This window comes from Pseudorasbora parva, chromosome 17 (assembly GCF_024679245.1).
Source record: "Pseudorasbora parva isolate DD20220531a chromosome 17, ASM2467924v1, whole genome shotgun sequence".
Taxonomy (NCBI): domain Eukaryota; kingdom Metazoa; phylum Chordata; class Actinopteri; order Cypriniformes; family Gobionidae; genus Pseudorasbora; species Pseudorasbora parva.
The window spans coordinates 33,721,661-33,743,401 of record NC_090188.1 but is presented as its reverse complement, the minus strand read 5'-3'; the positions used below and the strand labels follow the sequence as shown (position 1 = coordinate 33,743,401).

At 38.6% G+C, this 21,741-nt stretch overlaps 2 protein-coding genes across 2 annotated transcripts in view; one reads left to right on the top strand and one right to left on the bottom strand.

The window, feature by feature from the left end:
• socs5b (suppressor of cytokine signaling 5b) overlaps window positions 1-1,328 on the bottom strand; it is a 28,596-nt gene extending 27,268 nt beyond the window's left edge. Inside the window, exon 1 of the mRNA XM_067421404.1 lies at window positions 922-1,328. The gene's annotated coding sequence lies outside the window, so the exon portion shown is untranslated. The remainder of the gene's footprint in view (window positions 1-921) is intronic.
• Window positions 1,329-4,983: 3,655 nt separating this feature from the next.
• prkceb (protein kinase C, epsilon b) overlaps window positions 4,984-21,741 on the top strand; it is a 164,618-nt gene continuing 147,860 nt past the window's right edge. Inside the window, exon 1 of the mRNA XM_067421403.1 lies at window positions 4,984-6,361. Within this exon, the coding sequence (XP_067277504.1) occupies window positions 6,014-6,361 (348 nt within the window). The 5' untranslated portion in view covers window positions 4,984-6,013. The remainder of the gene's footprint in view (window positions 6,362-21,741) is intronic.

Here is a 21,741-nt window from a genome sequence, read left to right as displayed (position 1 = left end):
ATGGACTATTTTAACAAAGTTGGTCCTACCTTTCTGGGCCTTTGAAAGTGTTAATTAAACAGCTGTCTATGGAGGGGTCAGAGAGCAGATTACAATATCTTCATTCATGTTCTGAAGATGAACGAAGCTAATGGGTTTGACAACATTAAGGATAAGCAATTAATCACAGAATTTTCATTTTTGGGTTAACTATCCCTTTAAATATAGAGTCCTATACATTTCCAACAAACATCTTGAAGATGAACACGTTAGAACTACCCCCATAACTAGGACTCGGTCACTAAGTGATATCAGTAAGCTACAAACTAGATGCTGCTGAGAATGATAAGAAACAGAACCATCTGACTGCTCTGAAGTAGATCCGTCACTAGGTTTTGTTTTTGTGTGTGAAAACGTCGGTCGAGAACATTCACAAATGTTGTAAATGAGTGCCCTCAGTGCGTATGTAATGTTCCGTGCTTTATATTACTCAACGGGTAAGAATTTATGTAACACTCATTCTTAGTTTGGTGAATCAAAAAGTATTTTAAGTGATGCCCAGGTATCGAGTTAATGAGCTGAGCAACGTGGAGAGGAAGCGAGCGAGCGCGACCGCGCACGGAAGACAGACAGACAGACAGACAGACAGACAGACAGACAGACAGACAGACAGACAGACAGACAGACACACACACACACACACACACACACACACACACACACACACACACACACACACACACACAGAGAGGAGGATGTTGGAATGTAACACTGTAACATTCGTGGAGGGGATCATGCAAAATCAGCAGTGATACCACACGCGTTCCGTTACATTAAATCGCGCATGAAAGTAACGTTAGCTAGAAATAAACCACGTTAAAATACGCAAAGAATGGCGCATTGCAATCCAGAGAATGCATAACGCAAAGGGGCCGTACTTACCTTTTTTATTTGAGAATATTACTTCGCAGCCTTCTTTTGTCTACAAAGGAGGGCTGTTAAAGCTGCTAGACTCGCTACTGTCCCATATACACTCAGCCCTGGCGAATAAAACACGAGCGAGGGAGCAGAAGTGCTCATTCCCGGGGTTGGCTTTTATAAAGCTGGAGAACAACTGAATCCCGCGTCATTCTGGTCGGTTGGAACGGCAGAATAATCCAAGGCCAATCCCCGATCCACTGAGCCCATACTTCTACTTGACAAGCCGAGCAAAGACGTGAAGAAGAGGCCGACAGCGAGAGCTTGCAGGCGGGTTGAGACTGTAGGGAGACGCAGGGACGAGAACGCACTTCCGACGGATGGGGGAGTGACGAGCATGGTGGCCAACCAATGAGATTGCAGTTCGACAGAGCGTTGCCTCGGTTGCCACCCTGAAAACGTGGAGATCCGAGATAATGCATAAGTGCCAAGGGATGAATGATTAATGATTATAGTCAATCAGACAAAGTAGCCATCTGTTGCCTTTTACCGCACAACGTGTGTGTATTGCTTATCAATAGGAGATAGATTCATGTCGTCATTAATTCTTAAAAGGAAACGTTGACAATATCACACATTAATTAAATAGACCCCTTGAGTAGCCTATATTATTTGTTTTGTTCTATTTGGAAAATTGTTCATTCATAAGAAAGAATTGGCAAACGGTATTCCATCTCTCACCCACTTTGAAATTTAATTAAACTCACTTCTTAAATCTCTTGAATACATAAAAAACAACCTAAGATTCCTTAAATATTATGAAGAAATATTGAAAAAAATTCTATGTAATTAAAGCTTTCCTTGTAACTGTCTTTATGTGTCCTAGCGAATTATGATTTGAATAGGATTGTTTGTTTGTTTTTTTCTTGTATGCATTTTAATTGTGTGTGTTTATGTTTATATCTGTATTCCCTTGGCAATGGTCTTATGTTTGTTATTCGAGCATTAATAGCCTAATACACTAAAAAAAAAATGTCTCCAATTGAAAATGTTCCAGTGACTGATCACATCTACATTTTTCAGTTGGCCAAATTGAAATTCTGTGAATTAATGCAATTTAATTCACAGAAATTCAATTCGGCCAACAGAAACATTTAGATGTGATCAGTCACTTGGAAATTTTCAATTGGAGACCTGATTTTTATTTTATTTTTTACAGTGTAATAAAAAAGACAATATCACAAAATAATTACAGTAGCTTAATACATTTTAAATGTGATATACCGATCAGGCATAAGAATATGACCACTGACAGGTAAAGTGAATAGCACTGATTATCTCTTCATGACGGCACCTGTTAGTGGATGGGACATATTAGGCAGCAAGTGAACATGTTGTCCTCAAAGTTTACCAGGAAAATTGAACAAACCTTGAGGATTTGAACGAGTTTGACAAAGGCTGAATTGTGACAGCTAGACGACTGGTTCGGAGCATCTCCTAAACTGCCCCCAGTCTGTAGTGGTCAGTATCTATTAAAAGTGGTCCAAGGAAGGAACAGTGGTGAACCGGCGATGGGGTCTTGGGCGACTAAGGCTCACTGATGCACAAGGGGAGTGAAGGCTGGCCTGTGTGGTCCAATCAAACATACAAGCTATCAGATTGCTCAAAAAGTTATTGCTGGTTCTGTCTGTTAAAAAAAAAAATGTTTAAATGTTTCCACCACAATATGCAGTTTAACATTATGTAATTGAGTTTACATGAGGTTACATGACATGACATGATATTTTAGGAAAACAACAACATTGTATCCACTGTTGTTTTTATTGGACAAGATATGTGTTTTGATTCACATATGGGCATGCTATGTTATTTATTTATTATTTAAAAAAATAAAAATAAAATCCAGACTGATGCACAAACATTTTATGTGCCATGTTACATATGATTCTTGTCATGGGGTTTAAGTTTGTTCAGAATGGCCTCTCATGTGTCTATTTATGTCCAAACAAAGAAGCATTGTCCACAGAGGTCTGATGTCTACTGGCATTTGCCGACAGTGATTTCTAATGCACTAAGTATATGAACATCGACACTGACATTTTGGGGGTGGAATGAAGTAAGACCCTCAAAGAGCGCTAAATGGTCGCTTCTATTCTTGCAACACAGAGCTACACACTCATAAACCATGCATTATCAATGTCTCAAAGGGGCATTCTTTTCTTCCTACTGGTGATGTCATCATTTGGAGTCACACCACATGCTAGACTCGTGTAAGGCCATAGTGTGAGCTAGAACATCTTTGACTAATGTCATTGCAGGATGAGAATAAGCCTCAGGGAAAAGTCCTGATGTCGAAACAACATCAGCATTCATCCTCCAACACATCACTCATCTAATTATTGTGTTTAAAACAAAAGGACACAGTACAAAATGAATTGCATTAAATGGAGTTTTCAAAAGTTTTACAATTTAAGTATTTAAAAAAATACTTTGTAATCATTTGTTATGCAAAAATGTGTTTATCATTTATCTGATGATGTGATCTTAGTATTATCCACCCGCTCAGAATTATCCAGCAGAATGTTGCACTTCATTGACCCTAAGACAAGGAGCGGTGGTTACATTAATATAAAAAAAAATGATAAAAGCATTTCTTGTTCAGTTAGTGTTCATGGAGCAACATTCAAAACAATAACTCATATTTGAGACAGCTTTTCTGCAAAAACTGCATGCCTTTTCGGTCGCTGTAAATCTATAAATGAGCAAATTGCGTGTGGTATAATCATGAGCAAAAACAAAGGGATGCAAAAACAATGCTAGCTTATATAAGGTATAACGTTTAAATATAAACATATTTTATTATTATTAAAGCATTCTGCAATAATGGTGTGTTTTTTAAGTGGTCATTTTATAGATTTGGTCCTACATACCAATATAATATTTTCTGAGGAAGGCCTATGCTTTTTATTTATTTTGTAGATTTGAGATTGTGATGTATTTATGACCATATGATCCACTTGGATTAACGCATCAATCAAGCAATATCCTGAAAAGATGGTTCGAGTTTAAAAGAAAAAGCATCATGATGCAGGCACGGTCAGAATACTTGTAAGGACACTGCCACCTGCTGGATTTTAAAAATCGCTTATTTTTTATTATTATTTAAGATAGTTAAAATAAAATAAAATACTGCCATTATTTTCTCACCTTCAAGTTGTTACAAACCTCTATACATTTCTTTCTTCTGATGAACACAACTGAATATATTTTGAAGATTATCGGTAGCCAAACAGATGAGCCCCATTAACGTCCATAGCCTACCCTTTTCCCCCTTAATGGGGCTCATGGTATATTCTTCACCTCTTTTGTGAGCAGATTAAAGTAATTCATTGTTTGGAACAACTTGAGTTCGGGTAAATTATGAAGGAATTTTAATTTGGGTGAACCATCCATTTAATCTTAATCGTTATGAGCCTACACGTTTTTGAAAAGACCACAGAAAGAGCTCCTCAGTCACATTTTATAATCACCCGAAGCAAAAACGGTTTTCATAAATAAAATGCTATGCACTATGGAGACAACAGAACGAGTAACAGGGAAGCATGTGTAAAACACGGCTAAGAAATGTGTAGGCTAGGCCTATGTGCTTTCATATGCGCCATTTATTAACGACACTCTGAATTAAAGATTAAAATGAACGATGCAACTGTGGTCAGTACACATTACTTATAATGCCTTCATAATACTTTATCCATATTATTATAAAGTACCATAATGCCTTCTGCTGTAGTGGAAATTCCATCCACGAGATGGCGCATTACTTGACTAATAACGATAAGGTGGACCTCAGTATAGGCTATCACATTTTCGACTTCAAAGTTGTAGCCTACTCAGTTGTCTTTAGAACAAGTATTACTAAATGTATTGTTCGCTACATTTTACTGTTATGTAGCCTACATGATATAAAAAACACGCTTTTTTATAGTTTATATTATATATTAATATACATATTATTGATATTTTAATCATGTCATAACATTGCATGTTTGAGTCCAACCTGTTACAATACATTTACTCGACTTTCAATTTTCAACTATTTTGTTCATCAGTAAAATCAAAGTGCTGATAGGCCTAAATATAGTGTTGTCACAGTATGCATTGTAAACATCAATTCATAAATTAGGAAAACACCCATAAAGACTACTAATACATTATTTTAGAAATGGCTATATCATTAATGGGGCAGCAGTCTGTTCAAATTAAATCATTAATGATATGAATAGGCCTAACAGAAATATTAGTCCGTCTAAAAATGAGACAGGTCTTGTAAGGTCGTCTGCATTGCATGACTTGAGCAGGGTGCATTATTCACTTTTGGTATTCACATACACGCTTCATCTTTACAGTCCCGTGGATGATGCTTGACCAGAGAGCAGCGGGTCCAGCAGGGCCGCTCCAATGCCGCACTCACTCAGCCCTCTCCGCGCACTAACTGACGTGTTTTGCGCATTTCCTGGACCAGCCTTCAGACACACACAGTCAGGAGAAAAAGAGGCAGGTCTGCAGGAAACTGAGTACCGACGGACAAACAAGGATTTTGGGAGAAGCAAGTGAGTACGGAGCAATTGAAAACACTCGTTAACGTTCTCCTGTCTGGGGGGGATCAAAAGACGCTTTGCGGGGATAACTTTCCTCCCAATGCGCGGAGGAGACACATCCAGCAGCGCTCCAGCCAGACGAGGGAACAGGCTTACCCTGAGGAGATCCAGCATATATTTCTGGCATATTTTGAGGTGTGGAATGCTGGTCGTATCGGTGCTGATACACTGTAGCTGTCCCTTTTCGCTCCAACTTGCATTGCTGACTGCCTACAGGGGTGTTTGGACAGCTTCACGATCACATGCAGGTTGTCCGTAGGTCATAGCAATAGATTCCGTTTCTGTCTGGACCTTCTACACTTTGCATGCAGATCCACGAGGACGACGAAGGACATTTACCGTTGTTTCTTAAGGAGAAACAATCCCGAAAACAAACCAGTGGACCGTGACAAACACTGGTTGAATAATTAACTAGCAGCTGAAGTGGAATATTGTTACTAAATCTCTCGAAAGTGGCCATGGTGGTTTTTAACGGTCTGCTGAAGATTAAGATCTGCGAGGCTTTGGACCTGAAGCCCACAGCCTGGTCTCTGAGACATGCCGTCGGCCCCAAGACGCAAACCTTCCTGCTGGACACGTACATCGCCCTCAACGTAGATGATTTTCGCGTGGGTCAGACCTCGACCAAGCAGAAGACCAACAGTCCCGTCTGGCACGACGAGTTTGCGACGGAGGTGCACGACGGCCGGAAGATCGAGCTGTCGGTGTTTCATGACGCGCCAATTGGCTACGACGACTTTGTTGCCAACTGCACCATTCAGTTCGAGGAATTGCTGCATAACGGCAGTAAACACTTCGAGGACTGGGTAATGTCTTTTTCTAGATTTTTGTTTTTAGGGTGCGACTTATGGAGGGTACCCCCAAAATCATTTTGGAAAAACCAGTCGCTGTGATTTGAAACACGGCTAAATAATTGGCCAGACTGGTCAACTGCCACCATATTCTAAAACAGCAAATAGGGCCAAATTACTTGTTGCTAGTCCAAAAGAATTGCAGTGATTTACCTAGCTTCCACATTTCCAAAAACACAGCCAATATGTTGTTGTTGTGAAGTTCATGTTTTTTCATATACATTTAAGTGTTTATCAACGTTTCAAATAGATTAGCTACAAAAGTTAGGTTATAAGTTGACCAGAGGGGTTATCACCTGTCCTCAAATAGATGCTAGCAAACTTGCTAACCTGAGGTAACTATAGCAACCGTACCGTATCCAGTTTCCATTTGCGACCAGTTTGGGACGGTATGTCGACACTAGACATGAGAAGTTATATTTATTCATTTATAAATTATTTCATTACATCTAAAGACAATCGCCAAAAAAATCTTATGACTGTTAACTGTTCTGCCCAATGACAGTTGTTCGTTGCACGAGAGGTCGGTTTTTCTCAACAGATTACGCCCCAAAATACATGTGAAATTCCCTTTTAGACGTCTGTCTTTTATTGTCATAGTGAGATGATTTATTGCCTTGGGTAAACAACCTTAGCGTCGAAAATAAACCCCCCACACACCAAAATGAGAACAGAACACACATCCTGAATGTTCTCTTCACATCATTCGTGTCATGCGCCAGCAGCAGGTGTGTGTATTGCTTTCCTCTTTCTCTGATGCCACCTGCATAATTTCTGCAGCAAAGGCCTCAGATGAATGTTCAGATAACCCCGGTTGCATAGAGACGGTGAAAGAGGTTGGCTGCCTGTTCTGCAGCTGCTAAGAGCAAGGCAGCCATCATTAACGCAGACATATGATAATCTGATGCCAAACGGTCCGAGAACTTGCATTTTTCAATCTATTAAGGTCAGAGCAGTATTTGTAAATCTGATATTTTGTAGCATGCAAATGTTCCCACACATAGGATCAAGTAAACTCTAAAACACTTTGTCAGGTAACTTTACATTTCTAAATTAGGTGATAAAGATGCAATTAAATACAGTATATTACAGTCAATTGAATAAAATTAAATACTTTAACTTAACTGAGCTGACTATATAAGATTATTTTAGATTTACATTTAAGTCAAAAATATATTCGGAGCAAAATGTTTGTGGTACTTTCATAGAAACATTAACAACCATCATAAAACCGCCAGCAGTTGCCATGATACAATTAGACCATGACAGTCCCACCATTGTGACTAAAATATACAGTAGTAATTTTAACATTTAACTACAACTATTTATGACATTTTACACCCCTTCAGTTCAATTCCGGGTTATTTGGGAAGCTGAACAAGGTTATCGTTCCCAAACCAAAACACACTTCTTTAGTGACATTGAAAAGTGTGTTTGAATCCTGAAGGAGTGTGTTTGGCACAGGAATACTCCATCGTACTCCCAACTCATTTTTAATTTGGGCATGTTTAGCATGATAATCTAACTCTTTAATAGTGTAAATAAATCAGAATGCATGAAATAGTATTAGAACCCCCCCCCCACACACACACACAATTAAAATGACTCAGTACTTGATTAAACTAAGAAAGACATCTTAAAATAAAGTGGAAACCAATTTAGTAATAGAATAGAATTGCATATCATTAAAGGGGTACTTCAGCACTGGAAAGTTGAATGTGTATTTAAACTGGGTAATTTATGTAGTAGAAATATGTATTGTGCCTTCTAGACTGAGAAAAAACAGAAAATGTATTTTCGGCTCATGTGGGTAAAAGACAACAACTCCCAGAATGCACTTGTTTCGCTGTCGTAGGAGGCCACTCCCAAAGCCACTGCTACTGGATCACCGGATCACTTTCCCACCGCGGCAACGCCCCTACCGTTGTTCATTTAATTCAGTGAGAGAACAACAGACACTACAATTAAAAACTGAATGTGTCTGAGGATTTTTTCTAGAAATAAAATACATAAAGCTCTCATCTCAGAGGGGATATGAGGGGTTTAAGCACAATCATTCGAATATACTACCGGATTTATACTGTTACAAAGCTTAATGCTAATTCGCTGAAGTAACCCTTTAAGTACTCTCGGGCAAGCTTGTTCTGTTGAATATAAGTATGTGGATCAGTCTTGGTGATTTTAAGGGGACCCCTGATATGACAGGTGTGCAGTATGTGACATGACTTGGCCGCAGACTCAGAGCAGCCCTATAGAAACTGCTCTGCTCTTTGTAGTCTAACACAGACGGAGATGTGAATTATTGATGTGTCATCATAAGCTCCGTTGAAGTGTTGAGAAGTACAATCGCCTGTTTTTATGTTGCCATCTCAGATTGGATTGCGGCAGGATTTGCCCCTATTATTAAAGAAAGAGAGCCTTATAAGTCTGTGTGGAGAATCTGGGCATCCAGATATGATCTATTTACAAAAACACATGGCTTCACATACAGAGATGTTTCCTGAAATATGAGTTAAAATATGAATATAAATGCTTGTTTATACAGATTACTACTGATGCATATAGATATAAACAGATTGAAAACGAGGAGAAAATCTTCATATGTTCCATTTCAATGCTGACAGCTCTCTAATTCTTTTTAAAGCTCTTCTGAGCTGTGTTGCTACACGAGTGTCTACACATTCAGCATCACAAATCATTTGAAAGTATCTTTGTTAGTTTCTGAGAAATCCATTGATATGGAAATCCATTGATATTCATATATATTAGAGATGTCCAGATCTGATCACGTAGTTTCAGACTTGATCGGAATCGGACGTTACCTCCCGATCAGGACTCGGATATATGTGTATATATATTCTCATTATTTTTTAACACATGCGGTGGCACAGTAGACCCTTTTGATACAGAAACAGCAACGCTTGCGACTTGACATCACTTTGCTGCACAGACGCCATTGGTCAAATGCCGGCAAAGTGGAACACGGAAGCAGCTTAAAGCGGAAAGCGAGAGCATGTCTGTGGTCTGGAGGTATTATAAAGTTATTGACAACAACATTACAAATGCAATAGCAAACTGTGAGATATGTAAACTTGGGATTGCAAGAGGTGGAAAGGAAAAGGCTACATTTAACACAACAAAACCTGATACGGCACCTCAAAAACAAACAACCGACACAAACACACACACACACACACACACAAACACACACACACACACACACACACGCACACGCACACACACACACACACACACACACACACACACACACACACACACACACACACACACACACACACACACACACACACACACACACACACACACACACACACACACACTATGATATTAAGTTAACTGTACAAGAAAATGTACAAGTATACTTGCAGAATAAAACTTGATCTATTAATGTATTAATATAAAACTGAAATGCTTAAAGGGGGGGTGAAACACTCAGTTTCAGTCAATCTCATGTCAATCTTGAGTACCTATAGAGTAGTATTGCATCCTTCATATCTCCGAAAAGTCTTTAGTTTTATTATATTTATAAAAGAAATAGAGGTTGTACCGAGTCTTTCCGGAATAAAACGAGCGCCTGGAGGCGTATCGTGTGCGCGGAGCTAAAGAATGACGAGCGCGCAAAGCGATGACGTCCTCAAGCGTGGAGAAACCCTTACTATCGCTCTGATCTAATAGATATATGATCCAGAATCGGAGGCTGAAATAAATTGAACAGGAGAAACAGCAACATCAGGACGTCCGTCTCTGTGGTATGTACTGTATTTAGTGGCCTGTCAACATTTGTGTGTCTTTACTCGCAGTTTATGAGGACATGATTCGGTTTATGGACTATTGTATGTGACTAAGCAAAACGGTTTTGCACGTCAGACTAGTGTAACGTTATAGAACAACAATAGAGTAACCATTAGCGTATTTGAATGACGAAGCACGCGACCGTGTCGTTTACTGATGTTTACATACGCGACGATAAGCAACAGCACAGACATTTGAAGCAATTTTACTCACCGGCTGCTTCCAAAGCAGGACCGAACCTTTATCGCTGGGACCGCTCCGTCAAAAACACACTTCTTGGAGTGTGGAGATCCACTTTGCGATGCGACTGAAGCAATGTTGTGAAGCTTCCCGTCATTTCTGCGTTCAAATCGGTTCAAATGCAGCGCTGCCTTGCCGGAATGCTGTGCTGAAGCGTTGAAGTCGCTTGATGTCAAAGTGGAGGAATGAAGTGGAGCGCGGTGCGGACTATAACCGACATAAGTGTTCACGGACGACTGGATTTGCAGCTGAGAGAGTGTTTATGGGCGTGCATTTCCTCTCTCGCTCTAGTCACGCGCGCGCACCCTACCGGGAGAAGAGCCCGTACGGCCCATACAAGGACCTTCCGTTCTATTAACGTCAAGTCAAACCATACTCGAAAAAAACTCTCCGAAACTGACACAGTTTGATGGAGTATTTGACACAGAAATACTCCATCAAACGTCCAACATTAGTTTTTGAAACTTTGTCTATGTTCAGGATGGGAATCCAAGTCTTTAACAGTGTAAAAAGCTCATTCCCCCCCCCCCCCCACCCCCCCCACCCCCCACCCCCCCCCCCCCCCCTCGACAGTCTAACTAACGACATATTACAGTTATGACAAGATTAGAGTTATAGCGATCACAAAAACACAAACAGTTCTCATTAACAAGTCGATAACGTTAGTATACAAGCTCGATAGTCCAGCTAACAACATATTACAGTTATGACCGGATGGGTTATATTGATGAAAAGAGGAAACAAACATATATTAGGAGTATAGTATCTTACCTGTCGAACACATTTTGTGAGCTGACCCTTGAAACCTTGAAACACTGAGGGGATTTAGATGCTCTATACAGTGTGGAAATGAACGGTCTTTATCATCGCTGAAGTGAGTGATACGATCGCAAATGGACAAACAAGCGAAACGTGACACAAGAGCATATTCAAACAAAAGACAGCATATATTAGTTCTTTCTTGGCTAATGTCCATCCTGTGTTACTTGTGTTTTGAATAATGACGTGCACCGAGTCTCTCTTCTCACCATAGACACGCCCCTTACCTGCTGATTGGCTACAAGTTTGTTATTCCACTCGGCCCGAGTCCTTTTTCTAAAACGGTTTTGAAATAACACTTACCCCACCTTTAAGGCTGCTTGGATCAATAAAGGTAATAATAAATGATTACACATTACTTTAGATAGGGTTTGTGACCCGGAAATTGTTCTTTGGGAGCAAATGATGCAACAAAACTAGAGATTTAATTACAAACGAAAGTGTCCCATTTTAAATAAGACCATTTTAGGTGCAACCCTACTCAAGCCTTTCGTCCTCAGGCAATCGGATTCCTGGCAGAGCGTGTCTGTGTTTGTCATAGTGAGTATCTGTCAAGACAGGCAAGTGCCTGATAGTGTAAGAGAAAAAGAGCATCAGTCTGTGGGACAGATGTGTGTAGAGGCAGGCTTTGCTCTGTCTCAAGAAGAACGCTTATGCAATTAGGAAGTAGTTTGTGAGAAAGTGTGAGAAAGGTTGTAGAGGTTTGGTTAGACTACATTAATTACTTAGTCACCTATTTTCCCACGAACCCTATACATGCACACAAACACACTCTCACCTATTTCAAAAACTCCTCCCCGGTCGTGCCTGCACTTGCACGATGTAGGCTTATTTTGTTCTAAAGGGCATGTCAGTGTTATGTTGTTCATCCTAGGCAGCACATTGCAGGAGCTTTTCATCTCCATTTGCTTTAACGGAGAGCTGCATGGTGGGGCCAGTTGGAGGTGTGAAGGCCAAGGTCTGCCGGCTGTGTAAACTTCAGAATGAGTTAGAGGTTGGGCTGATTCCACACACCCCCATGTCTGTCTGCACTGTCTTTTATCTGCCCTCAGTAAAGTTGTGAACTAGGCTTGAGTATCATTTGAATTTTAGTAATTATGTTTCCGACTCTGCTTATTAATTCAGAATCTTATCGACCCCCAGTTTAGATTACAATAAGATAAAATAAAAGTCAAAATTAACATATCAAACATCTTTATTCTTTGTCTTTTTGCAAAACATTCTGTTGCAGCTGAACAAAATAAAAAACATGAAGAACAAAATTAAACAGCAGAAACAACTTGAGTAACTAATATAATTTACACACATTATTGAAGACAAGTAAACAGTCAGTAGTAAAATATGTCAGACCAGGGGCCTATACCATGAAGCTGGTTTAGCTGGTTAGCCAGATTTGTTTAAGCTTAGTTTGTGCCATTTAAGTATTTTGGCTTTTAGCTGTGTTCATCGCCATAGTGACTAAGCTCCACGGCTAACCTGCTCCAGGGCAGGTATGATAAGAGATTGATAAGAGATCTCAAACTGAAATTGGACCAATCACCTGTGAGTAAAGTGACACACTTCTAATGCAATAAAGTCACTCCCCCTGTTTCTACTCCAAATTAAAGGTCACTACATAGCAAATGGTTTTTAAAGACTAAAGCGTTTGGCTTTTAAAAATGCTTATTTATTATAATAATCATTTTGAATGATTTAGATATAATTGGTGTAATTATTATACCCTTAATAAATTACACATTTATAATTTTAGTTAATCAATCAATTAATAGGCTCTTTGTTAAAATAAATATAAATAGCCTACATAAAGTCATAAATAAGCTTTAAAATCAATAAATAAAACTATTAAAAAAAGAAGATTACTGAGCTTAAATGTTCAATTTTCTCTATATATCCACTAAACTAACTTCATAACTTTTACTTGCATTGACGTGTACTTTTTAAGTTGTCCTCTTTCAGACAGCTTTTTTTTTTCTTAATTTTTTTCAAACATTTAATATTCTGCAGAAGAGATTAACTCTCACTTCCACAGCGTGTGATTGGCTGTTCACTGCTGATGTCACAGCTAAACTCTTGAATTTAGGATTAAAGCCTGAATTGACAGAGAAAGCTGATGATCAGCATCATGGGACCAACAAAGCCTTAATACATTGGTTTGGTTTTGTAAACTCAAAACTAATCCTGTAACCCTGAGTTTGTTAAACTACCATCATGGTACAGGCCCAGGTGAGAAAAAGTAGCGCATAAGTAACGTAATGCTTTACTTTTCTTAAAGTAATGAAATTAGTTACTTTTTAAGGGAGTAACGCAATCTTGTAATATTATAACTACTTGCATAACTTTCCCCAACACTGATCATATTTAATGAATGAACAAGCAAACAAATTAATGAGCAAATTAATGAACAACACAAGCACAATTGAACAGTAAAAAAATTACAAACTAAATTAACTAGTGAATGAACAAACAAACTTTAGCGAAGAAAAACAAAAGAAGCAAAGTAAGAGAATAGTTGTTGACATTTGTAGACATTAATCAAATGCGCTTCTGATTGGTGTACTGATTTAGCAGTGGAACCAATCAAATGTCTGGGGAATATGCATAACTGCATAGACCACAGGAAAAAATACAATAAATAAAGAGAAATAATGACAGTTAAGAGGGGAGTTAATGGTTAAAAGGGAAAAGCTTGAAATCAATATGAATCCACGATAACAACAGACCATGATTAGACAATGCAGAAAAGTCAAAGAAGACCATCTTTTTATAGCTGGCTTGACTTCAGCTTATTTTGAGCCATTGCCTCTCAATTACTGACATTACATTAGGTACATTTGCAATTGAGCAGAAAAAGAAACAAGCTTCTATTTCAAGGTAACAATTAACCATCATCTGTTAACGATTGGATAAAATGTGATGTTGACCATCAAAGGTGAAGTGTGGCAATCTTGATTCAACAAAAACTGCTAACATTATGGCACTATCAATACAGAATACAAGCAAGTACAGAAATGACACACTTCACCTTTAGCACTTCACTGTGTAAAGATCTTACATCCATACTTCACACTGGAAAATATTTTGAGCTGAATTAATCTCTTAACAGGCATAGGGTTAAGTGTTGCTACTTTACTTTCTGGCCACAAACATGCAGCTAAATACCGTTGTATTTCCACTTTTAAATGCTTAAATCTGTTCTTCATAGGTTCTTTAATGGAGCGACAATGGCAATTTGCTCTTTAAAAATTTCTGCCACATTAGTGATGACCGCAGTATCGAAATACTGCTTTGTGAAGCTTAACAACCTTTGCGAATCATTTGTTTCAACCAGCGATTCAGAATGTGTATCAGACTTCTGAAGGATGAGAGAATCATAAATAGAAAAGTAAAATTGTTAGTCCTTCAAAGGCTTATCTATTATTATATTTTACAAAATGTAATCAGTGCCAACACACATAGCCTTTCCTCTTAGCCCATAGGAATGTAGTCAAAATAAAAAAGACAGTTATGCACCAATCATAATTAGCCTATATATCAAACATGTAGTGGCTTATAGACGAGGACACACTCACAAGGGGTCATGAATTGAGAAACTTTCCCTTGAGCCTTTGATATATAAAAGGTTGTGGTAATATAAGAACATCATGTACGTTTCGGAGCTGAAAACTTCCTTGTTAGTAAAAGAAAAGCTTTTATTGACACCAGGCCCAGAAAACGCTTCATCTCAGATTATCCCAACCCTTCATGTCATTGTGTGGTGAAACACCACCTCAAGCCCACCCACCGACTCTTGGAGCTAAACGGATCACGCTAATCGGCAATTAATTGCGTGTAAGACATAGCACCTTTGTTTGCTTCATTTCACAGTGGAATTATTTGTAAAAAAGACACAGTTCAAGAATGGATTTGCAGACATATTGATATCCGAGACATAAAACACAATGCTGTGCCTTCTATACATATTTGATCCGACAGGAATGGTGCAACACACTTATTGAGTAAAGCATGTTTTTTTATATGTGACAGTATTGCATTGTTACAGATTGTATTGATTATTGTATGTGTCGAACTGAACATACCTTAGGCTGAAGAATTCTTTATTTGTGCTACGAATCGTGGTCACTGATCAGACTCGGACATGTAGCTATGGGCCAGGGCTCGGAAAAACCTAACGTCCTATGTGTTATGTGTTTTTTAGACGGGCTACCAAAATGTAAGTCCTGCCTGCCAATGGGCTTAAATAGTGAAATAATATTCCTTTCTTGGTGTGCGTTTTTCACTCTCTTGACTTGATATTTGACTGGCAGTTCATGGTTATATCCACCGATCAGGCGGACCAAGTAATAAAAAAAATAACATTCCAATCAATCACGGATGAATGAGGGATAAATCATTGAGTTTGTTTGATAAAGACATTTTATGAGCCCTGTGAGAGTTTCCCCACATTCTTTCAAAACAATTCCCACATGTACTGGCAGGAGAGCTGTAGCTCATTAAATATGCAAATCTTATCCAATTCTAGCCATTTACTTCCAAGTTTTCAGTGCGGCATGCCCAAAGAACTCAGCGTTCAGGGGAGAGGCTCAAAAAAGGGTAGGAAATAGCCTATAACTTATTCATTATGATGTATTTGAATGTATAAAACTGCTTACACATCATAAGTTGACCTCAGACAATAAAAACATTTCAGTTAAAAGTCAGTTCATGACCCCTTTAAGGCCAAAGGCCATTAATCTATATCAAGGAAAAAGTATTTTCTTTCTAAGTGTACTTAGAAATACTATGTTCTTCCCTGTCCACTATTTTACTTCGAGCTTTAAGAGGGAGAAAAAATAGAGTCTATCAGAATCAGCCCATCCACTGTTGCTCTTCTAAACGCCAAGCACACACATAAAACCTCAAAGTCTCTTGTGTTCTGTCTTGTTGGTGCACGAACTACACAATTGAATGCCAACTAGCGGTGCTGAGTGTTTAGCACCGTTCTGTTTGCATTAGCAAAAACTGAACGCTGATTCCAGAAGCAAAAATGGAATCGGTTCTAGAGCTGTGCTGTTAAAGGCACAATATGTAAGATTTTTGGATTCAAATATCCAAAAACAACAATGTTTTATGTTTTATTGACTAGTATACTTACATTCTAAGTTACTTAGTTACAACAGAAATCAGCTATTTTAATCATATTTCCGGTTCTATTTCCATAAAAACCATGGAAACACCAAAGACCCTTTTCATAGACTGTGATGATGCGATTTAACGGTCATCAATACTGTAAATCCTTCAAAGTTTTTCCTTTTTTTTAATGTATGTACATTTATAACCCTAATACTTTGTATTATATTACTTTTGCATCAAATTACAAAAACAAAAACAAATGTTGCTGTGAGGGTGTTTCTAATACAGCGTCTATGGGAGTGATGGTAAAATTAACATCTTTGTCTCTTTTCACTGCCGTTATCAATCTCACTCTATTTTTTCCCTCTTTTTTAAAGTTGTGAAATCACTACTGTGCAGTTTTTCTTTTGCTATTTAAGCAAATGGGGACAAAATATATATTTAATGTATTCTCTCATTCCCTGCAATAAAAGTTAACCAAACCATGATGACTTCCACTTCTGAGAAACCCGGCATGTGAAAAGGGTCTATAATGTGTTTTATTAGACAGGCAAGCAACTATTTGGATACATTTATCGACATTATCGTTATCAGTGTTATTTAGTCTTATTTTATTATATGTTTGAATCTCTTGTTTTCTTGATTTACCATGAGTAACATGTATGATGCCTCAGAGACAATGCTATTTTGTCAAGTGGCTAACATAATCAGAAAGAGCTTTATTTGTAGTAATAGCAACAAAGTAGCGGCAGCGGTCGACTGCAGCATAAAAAAAAAAAAAAAAAAAAAAAAACAGAAACGCAAAATATCTTAGGCTTTCTGCCTCGCACTACCTCATACCACTGTAACGTTAATAAAACTTTATTAGATTAGCTTATCCATGAACATGATTTCTGCCCAAGTCCCGTCAGGCTGCTTTCCATTGCCTCCGCTGATGCCACGCTCATTCACAGTGTCATCAAGTTACGCCTTTGTTTTTGTTTTTAAAAAGCGACCTCCAGTATGTAAGTGAAACTTACATACTGTATCTTTAATCGTGTTTTAATCATGATCAGGATATTTGCTTCTCTTGATTAATTAAGCTTAAACTTCAAAATGTCTTATATTTATCCAGAATTTTTTTTATTTGCTTTATATATACACCGTATATATACTGATCAGGCATAACATTATGACATTATTCTTACACTGTATATCTTGACACCTTACTATTAGAACCAGCATTAACTTCTTGAGCAATTTGAGCTACAGTATCTTGTCTGTTTGATCAGACCATATGGGCCATCCTTCGCTCCCCCTGTGCATCAATGAGCCTTGGCCACCCATGACCCTGTCACCGGTTCTCAACTGCTCCTTCCTTGGACCACTTTTGATAGATACTGACCACTGCAGACTGGGAACACGCAACAAGAGCTGCAGTTTTGGAGATGCTCTGGCCATCACAATTTGGTCCTTGTCAAACTTATTCAAATCCTTATGTAATGGTTGTCACTGTACAAGTAAACCTCACTCCTTTGTCCTCAAGAGATGCTCTAGCGACTGACGCTAACAGTTGCAGCCTTTAGCCTTCTTGTTAGTGTCCAACACTCATGCCGGTGGACCTGGGTTTGAGTACTGCTTGGAGTGGGCGGTTCGAAAAGGAGGGGTTATACTTACAAAATGTTCACTGATGCGTAATATATCCCACCCACTAACAGATGAAGATGAACAGATAATTAGTGTTATTCATTTCACCAAAATATTCATAACGTTATGCCCAATCAGTGTATATTGTCCGGGGCCTATACCATGAAGCCGGTTTAAGCTTAGTTTGTGGCAATCCTGGGTTTTAGGTACCATTAAAGTGGTTTGGCTTTTAGCTGTGTTCATCGCCATAGTAACTTGCGCTCCACGGCTAACCTGCTCCAGGGCAGGTTATGTTCTGGATAAGAGATCTCAAACTGAAATTGGGACAATCAGCTGTGAGTAAAGTGACACACCTCTGATGCAGTAAAATCACTCCCCCTGTTTCTACTCCAAATTAAAGGTCACTACATAGCAAATAGTTTTTAAAGATTAAAGCGTCTGGCTTTTAACAATGCTTATTTATAATATTATTAATTTTGAATGATTTAGATATAATTTATGTAATTATTATACCCTTAATCAATTACACTTTTATCATTTTAGTAAATTAATAATTAATAGGCACTTTGTTACAATTAATATTAATAGCCTATATAGTCATACAAATAAGCTTTAAAATCAATAAACAAAGCTATTTAAAAAAAATCGATTTAAAAGCTGACTGAGCTTAAACGTTCAATTATCTCTCGGTATCAACTAAACTATCTTCTTAACTTTTACTTGACGTATCATTTTTTTTTTTTAGTCGCATAGATAGCTATTTTCTTCTTGCTGTGTAAATTTGTTAAAATTCTTAATATATTTCAATCATGTAATATTCTGCAGAAGAGTGAAATGAATCTTGCTGCTTCTCTCGCGAGAAGTGAATCTTGGTGATCCACAGCGTGTGATTGGCTGTTCACTGCGGATGTCACCTGAACTCAGGATTAAAGCCTGAGTTGACAGAGAAAGCTGTTGATCAGCATCATGGGACCAACAAAGCCTGAATAGATTGGTTTGGTTTTGTCAACTCAAAACTAATCCTGTAACCCTGAGTTTGTTAATCTACCATCATGGTAGAGGCCCCAGGGAAACCACTCTGAAATGCTGTTATACAACAAACAAGGCTTTGCAATGAATGACCGAGATAACCAGACTTGTATAGGGTGAGCTAACAAGGTAAATGAGACACAGGTGGATGTAATCAGGAATGATGTTTCCGGGCAGTGAGTATTGTGGGTAATGTAGTCTGTGGTGATATGGCAATAGTCTGAGATGGAGTGCCCTCTCTGTTGGATTACACAGGCACTCTTACTGGTGATTATTATTATTATTATTTTTTTATTTGTAGAAAAAAAAAGACAAAAGGGACAATACATATTAAAAGTAATCTGATTACGTAACTCAAGTTACTAGTAATGTGTGATATGATACAGCTTAATTTACATTGTGAATAGTGTGGGAACTGTATGTAAACTCTTGGAGCGACACAGGAGCAGGTGTAAGCAATATCACCACAGGCAGTGCCACTCACTGAAGGATTGGCTTTCCTGAAAGGTTAACCACATAGGTCTCTCTCAGCTCCCGGTTCCTCTACTTAACTTGATATGAAAGACTTAATGTAAATAGATAGCCTCAAATTTTGGTTTGGTGAATGGTTTTATTGAATCATGTGTTTTGAATTTGCACTTTAGTGTTGGCTTTGTCATGAATCAGCTGAGAATCTGTATTTTCCACTGCCTTACTGGTTTGTTTGTTGTTTGGTTAAGGGACATTACATTACTGATGACATATGTGGACATTCTCTGTTGGGTGTTGTGTGCAGCAGGACTGTCTGGGAGACATCTATTCCTCTTACCTTCATGCTTCTGACGTAGATCTGCAGAAAACAATAGTGTCATGGCTTCTTCTCAAAGCTCTTCTCACTGCCAGACACAACACACCCTCTTCGACGACACGCATGCCCTCTGTATTTGCCCTTAGTGTCTTTTTTAGGATGCTCTTGCTGCAGGAAAGAATAGCTAACAATGTGAGACTGCTTTTTATAACTCTTGATGACTGACTAAATACAAGAAGGAATGACCTGAACTTATGTGTGATGCATGCGATTTTATATGTTTCTTTTATAGCTAACTAAAATTCAATGCTACAATTTCAGTACCATTAGCTACGTTCACATCAGTGATGCGCGGGTCAATGTATAAACAATCCGCACCCGACCGATGTTTTTAACTAAACAGCCCGCAACTCGGACCGCAAAAAAGAAAATATTGTAACGTTACGTGACCCGCTTCCTGACCCGCATTTTTTAAAAGTAGTAAATGCTCCCTGGCATAAATATCCATTAATCAGGCCTGAGGAGGATACATGTTTCAGGCCCAGACGTGCGCTCAGAGGTGCGGCGGCGAGAGCAGTTAGTTCTTGAGGCGGCCCATCATTGTCCATTTCAGCTGTCTAGAAGATGCATATTATTGATAAATGCGATGTTTATATTCATATTATTGTTGAATGTGATGTTTATGTTTCGACCCTGCTTGGAGAATTCATCAGCAGGTCAACTGAGAGAAAGCCCACTTTTGGAAAAGTGTGAGAGCCCTTAGTTAGGAGCGCAAATCGCGAACTGTTCTTTTTTTCTGAATGTTGTATGATATAGCTGTTGTGTAATAAAGGCTTGATTTATTCATTTATTTTGTTTCGTTTTCTTAACAATTAAGATGCTGCATGTGTTTATCCAGTCTAATCGAAGTGTGCGTCTCTCCTCCGACTTTCCCAACAAAAATCCCGCCCTGGAATCATGGAATGTATACGCCAAAATGAGTTTTATGCACATGGTTTTTCGCGTGCATATGATACGCACTTTATGGCATATTATACTCATAAACCACCCACCCCACCACCTCGTCCTACCCAAGAGCGTGTCATATACACGCAAAAATCTGCGTAGCATATGCATGCCAAAATTTGGCGTATACATTCCACGAGATTGCACACTCGTACTATTGATACGCATTGCCATGTGATCGTGTTGGACATTACTGAGCTTAGCTATATGCGTTTAAAAAAGGATAGCCTATTAAAAAGGTACAATTTCTTAGTTCAACGTGTTGGGAAACCGGGGATTTTCTCCTGCATAATCTTTATTTCAAACGACCCGACCGACCACGACCCGAATATCATTACAAATATTTTTGGATGACTCGTAACCATATATATATTTTTTTACAGTGTAGCACTTGATAACCCCATAGCTCAATTTCTTTGTTTTAAAAGCAGATTTAATATGTATCTGTTTAAGGGAGATGACAAGCACATGAGGCTTTGTGCCATGCTGCTTATATTTATCAAGCAATAAAAAAACGCGCCTTCTCGGACCCAAAACCAGGTGTATGTGGATGAGAGTCTGAAGTAAGAACTACCGGGACAATATATACCATTCGGGCATAACATTATGACATAACATTTTGTTGGTTCTTGACAAAACAACCCTAAACCATTAAGGCATGGACTCCACTAGACCCCTGAAGGTGTTTGTGGTATCTGGCGCCAAGATGTTCTGTAAATTGCGAGGTGTTGCGAGGTCAGATGTAGTCTGACATTTTTTCTATCAGAACCAGCATTAACTTCTTGTGCAATTTTAACTACAGTAGCTCGTCTGTTTGATCAGACCACATGGGCCAACCTTCACTCACCACATGCATCAATGATCCTTGGCCACCAATGACCCTGTTGCCGGTTGTCCACTGTTGCTT